The following is a 3,806-nucleotide window of genomic DNA, read 5'->3' as shown; positions in this document are numbered from 1 at the left end:
TAACACGCAGTTGATGGGAGCAGTTAGGGAGCTAAGCTGACTCCCCTGAGAAATCCTGACCTGGGGCTGAGCCGGGGGCACTGGCTGGAAGGAGCCTGAGGTGCCTGCCAATCCAGACCTTGCTGGGGCCGTGTGAGACGGTGTCCCTGGGGTGTCCGCCGACCACCGGGGCTTTGTGATGCGTGGGCGGTGGCGTACCCAAAGGCCATTGTGACACGGAGGGGTCCCCATGGCAACGGTGTCCCTTATAAGGCCCGAGCCCCGGGCTGCCCACTCACTCTCAGGAGAGCAGCTCTGCCAGGAGGCAGCAGCTCCCCTGGGTGCCCGTTGGAGTTCTCGGTCAGAGGACCTGGAGCGTACCATGGAGCAGCAGAATAAGGATCACTCCCAGCCCGCTGAAGGGCAGCAGAGCGTACAGGAGCAGCGCCAGGTGAGGCTCAGGGACCAAGACAGGGACAGCAGCGTGACGGGACGGCATGGAGAGCACCAGGATGGGAACGGTGCTGGAGCAAGCTGGCCAGCTGGCCCTGAACACCTCCAGCCCGGACACAGTTATTCCCAAACCTGGGGTTTCTCCATGAAGAGCCGACCCCCAGGACAGCCAAAGCCCATGTGGCCCTGGCATTTCTGTGCCCAGAGGCACAAAGAGCAGCGTGGCCTAATTCAACCTGGCTGTCCGCAACCAGGAGCTGCCTCCATCGTCCCTCCATGCGGACAGGCTGCCAGTGCGGTCGTGCCCAGAGAGCGTGCGTCACACTGGCAGCTGCCACACGGAGTCGGGAGCCCCAGGAGGGTTCGGAAGAACATCTTTGGCAGCCCTGGCAGCCTCCGACGAGCAGGCAGCAATTCAGGCGGAGACAGGCAGGGCATTACCCTGGCAAGCCGAGCCCCGCTGTGCGTGGTCCCCTGCCAGGGCATGAATGGGGCCACTGCAGGGCAGCTCACAGGAGCACCATTAGGGGGCCGTGGAGGGGAATGGCAGAAATGACCAAAGTAACCCGGCCTTTCTCCTCAGTTTCTCTTGCAGATGGAGAAGCTGCAAGTCACGAAGACACTGCCACACAGTGGGGTGCGGCAGGAAGAGAGAATCCGTCTGCCAGCCGTGCCGCCTTTCCCAAGGCAGGCAGCGACTCAGGCAGCAGCAGCCAAGCAAGTGCCTGCAGCACAGACATCGTCATCTGAAAGGGTCACTTGCAAGCTGCCCCCTCTACAAGCAACAGCCTCTGCATCTTCAGCTGCAGGAAGGGCAAAGGCGTTGGGCACAGAGGCCCACAGCCACCAAGAGCTTCTGCCACCTCTTCCGTGCATCTCTGGTGACAGGGACAAGGCAGTGAGGGCAGAGAGCCGGGAACGTGGCCCACACAGCCCTGTGGCCCCTGACGAGGACATGGAGTACACAGTACGGTCCTTCGTCTCCACAGTCATAAGAAACGCTCTAGCCTGCAACGAGGGAGCCAACAGCAAGGCAAGGCTTTCTCCCTCAGGCAGACGTCCCGGGACCAAAGGCTACAGAACACCATCTCTCACCACAGCAGTGCCCCAAAATGGGAAGAAGAAGAGTCAGCACTCGCCCAAAAGCAGCCCTGCAGCCCCTGCCGAAGAAATGGAAGACCCAGTAAAGGTCTTTGTCTCCACTGCCATTAGCAACGCCGTAGCCCGGAACCAGGGAGCCATGAGCGAGGCAAGGCTTTCTCCTTTGGACAGACGTCCCAGGAGCGAAGGCCGCATAACACCACCACTCCTCACAGCAGTGCCGCAGAATTGGAAGAAGAGTCAGCACCGTGCCAAAAACAGCCCTGCAGCCTCTGCCGAGGACATGGAACACCCAGTAAAGGCCTTCGTCTCCAGTGTCATTAGCAAGGCTATAGCCTGCAACGAGGGAGCCATGAGGGAGGCAGAGCTTCCTCCCTTGTGCAGAGGTCCCAGGAGCAAAGGCCACAGAACACCACCTCTCCTAACAGCAGTGCCCCAGGATTTGAAGGAGAGTCGGCAGGCTGCCCCACACTGCCCCACAGACTCTTTCACGGCACTGCGGGACACAGCACAGTCCCTTGTGTCTGAAGTCCTGGCAAAGACAATGGCTGAAAGCTGGGAACACGGCCAACGGCCTGCAGAACTGGAGGACCTGGCACACACGGGGTGCACAGCGACATCAACAAGAGCAGTCCAGGTCCAGACAGACATGGACAGCAGGTGGACCACTGCTCTGCCAGGGCGCCATCACCAGGCACGTTCAGGAAAAGCGGCTGCTGGCAGAGCCCCTGCACCAGCAAGCCCAGACAGGGCTGAGAAGCAAGGGCAGCAGAGACAGATACACATCAAACCCAGGCAGGGGAGCGGCAAGGATGAGAAAAGCCAGGGCCGGGGCAGGAAGGAAAGTGGTCCTGTGGGTTCGGATGAAGAGGAAGAGATTGTCATCTTCAAGTCCTGGATCAACCCCAGGTTCCCCAGCCTCTTCCAGGACCCACAGGCCTTTCCCCAGGAAGAGGGCAGCTCAGCCAGGAGCGCGGACAGGGAGGCTGCAGCACAAGAAGCAGAACCCCCAACAAGTGCCTCACTTGGCTCATTGGACACTGAAACATCGCCTGCTTGCCTGGCAGAGAGGCACGGCACGCCTCTCACCGCAACACAACCGTCAGAGAGCAGGCCAGCAAGTTGTCCATCAGCCCCTGCTTTTGAAGACAAGGGCTACAGAGCGCCTCCCCAGACACGTGGGGAAGAGATTGTCATCTTCAACTCCTGGATCAACCCCAGGTTCCCCAGCCTCTTCCAGGACCCACAGGCCTTTCCCCAGGAAGAGGGCAGCTCAGCCAGCAGCGTGGACAGGGAGGCTGCAGCAGAAGCAGCAGAACCCCCAACAAGCGCCTCTCTTGGCTCACTGGAACCCACAGACACTGCGCCATCAGCTGCTCCCCTGGCAGAAGGTCCAGGGGAAGAGAGGCACAGCACGCCTCTCACTGAAACAGTACCGGCGGAGAGCAGGCCGGCAAGTCCTCCATCAGCCCCTGCTTTTGAAGACGAGGGGAACAGAGCGCCTCCCCTGACATGCCGGGTTCCAGAGTCAAAGCCATCAGCCTGTCCCACTCCCATCGAGCACAGCACTGCAGTGATGGTTGAGAGCCAGGGACGTGCCCAACACGCCTCCAGTGCCTGTGATGAAGATCTGTATGAAACAGCCCGGATCATCGTGTCTGCAGTCCTACGCCATGCTGTAGCCATGAGCCAGGGAGCCACGAGCAAGGCACCAACTGCTCCCTCGGCCACAGGACCCAGCGTGCCTCCTCCCACAGCAGAGCCTGTAGACTGTACATCCTCGGCCTCTGCCTTGGCTGGAGGTGCTGTAGGGGAAGCCACGGAAGCCCCTCTCACTGCAGCAGCGGCGCCACAAGAAGAAGTGGCTTCTCCTGTGACTGCAGATCTTCTCAGGGAGGACATCACAGATCTCAGTCCAGCAGCAGCTGATGAAGCAGGAGCAGCAGCTACTCCCTTGGCTATGGTTCCGGGGCACCAGGTAAGCACAGCACGAGTGGTGGGCACCGGGCACCGAGGGCAGCCAGAGGCAGAAGTAGCACGTGGGGTGTGCGTGCTGGGGAGCTGTCTGCTGCTCTCCATTTCCAGACGCCCCAGGCACAAGGGCTGACATCCCTCTCATCACCTGCTTGTGCTCTTGCTCTCCCCATGCAGGTTGCCGCCGAGCAGGGAGGCCAAGCGCAGTCCTCCTCCTGCACCAAAGACATGCCAGCGGATGAGCCAGCAATGTCCCAGGCACAAGCACTGTCCCAGGGTCTGTTGGCCGGGCCTGTTCA

At 60.9% G+C, this 3,806-nt stretch overlaps 1 protein-coding gene across 1 annotated transcript; it reads left to right on the top strand.

Moving 5' to 3' along the window:
• The first annotated feature begins 229 nt into the window (after positions 1-229).
• Positions 230-3,215, top strand: LOC136789922 (microtubule-associated protein futsch-like). The gene is made up of 3 exons (XM_066991268.1): positions 230-430; positions 1,016-3,112; positions 3,198-3,215. Exons 1-3 carry the CDS (start codon positions 230-232, stop codon positions 3,213-3,215), a joined length of 2,316 nt encoding a protein of 771 aa, XP_066847369.1.
• The last annotated feature ends 591 nt before the right edge of the window (positions 3,216-3,806 follow it).

The sequence above is a fragment of the Anser cygnoides genome, chromosome 1, assembly GCF_040182565.1.
Source record: "Anser cygnoides isolate HZ-2024a breed goose chromosome 1, Taihu_goose_T2T_genome, whole genome shotgun sequence".
Lineage (NCBI taxonomy): Eukaryota > Metazoa > Chordata > Aves > Anseriformes > Anatidae > Anser > Anser cygnoides.
This window is presented reverse-complemented; position numbering and strand designations above follow the sequence as displayed.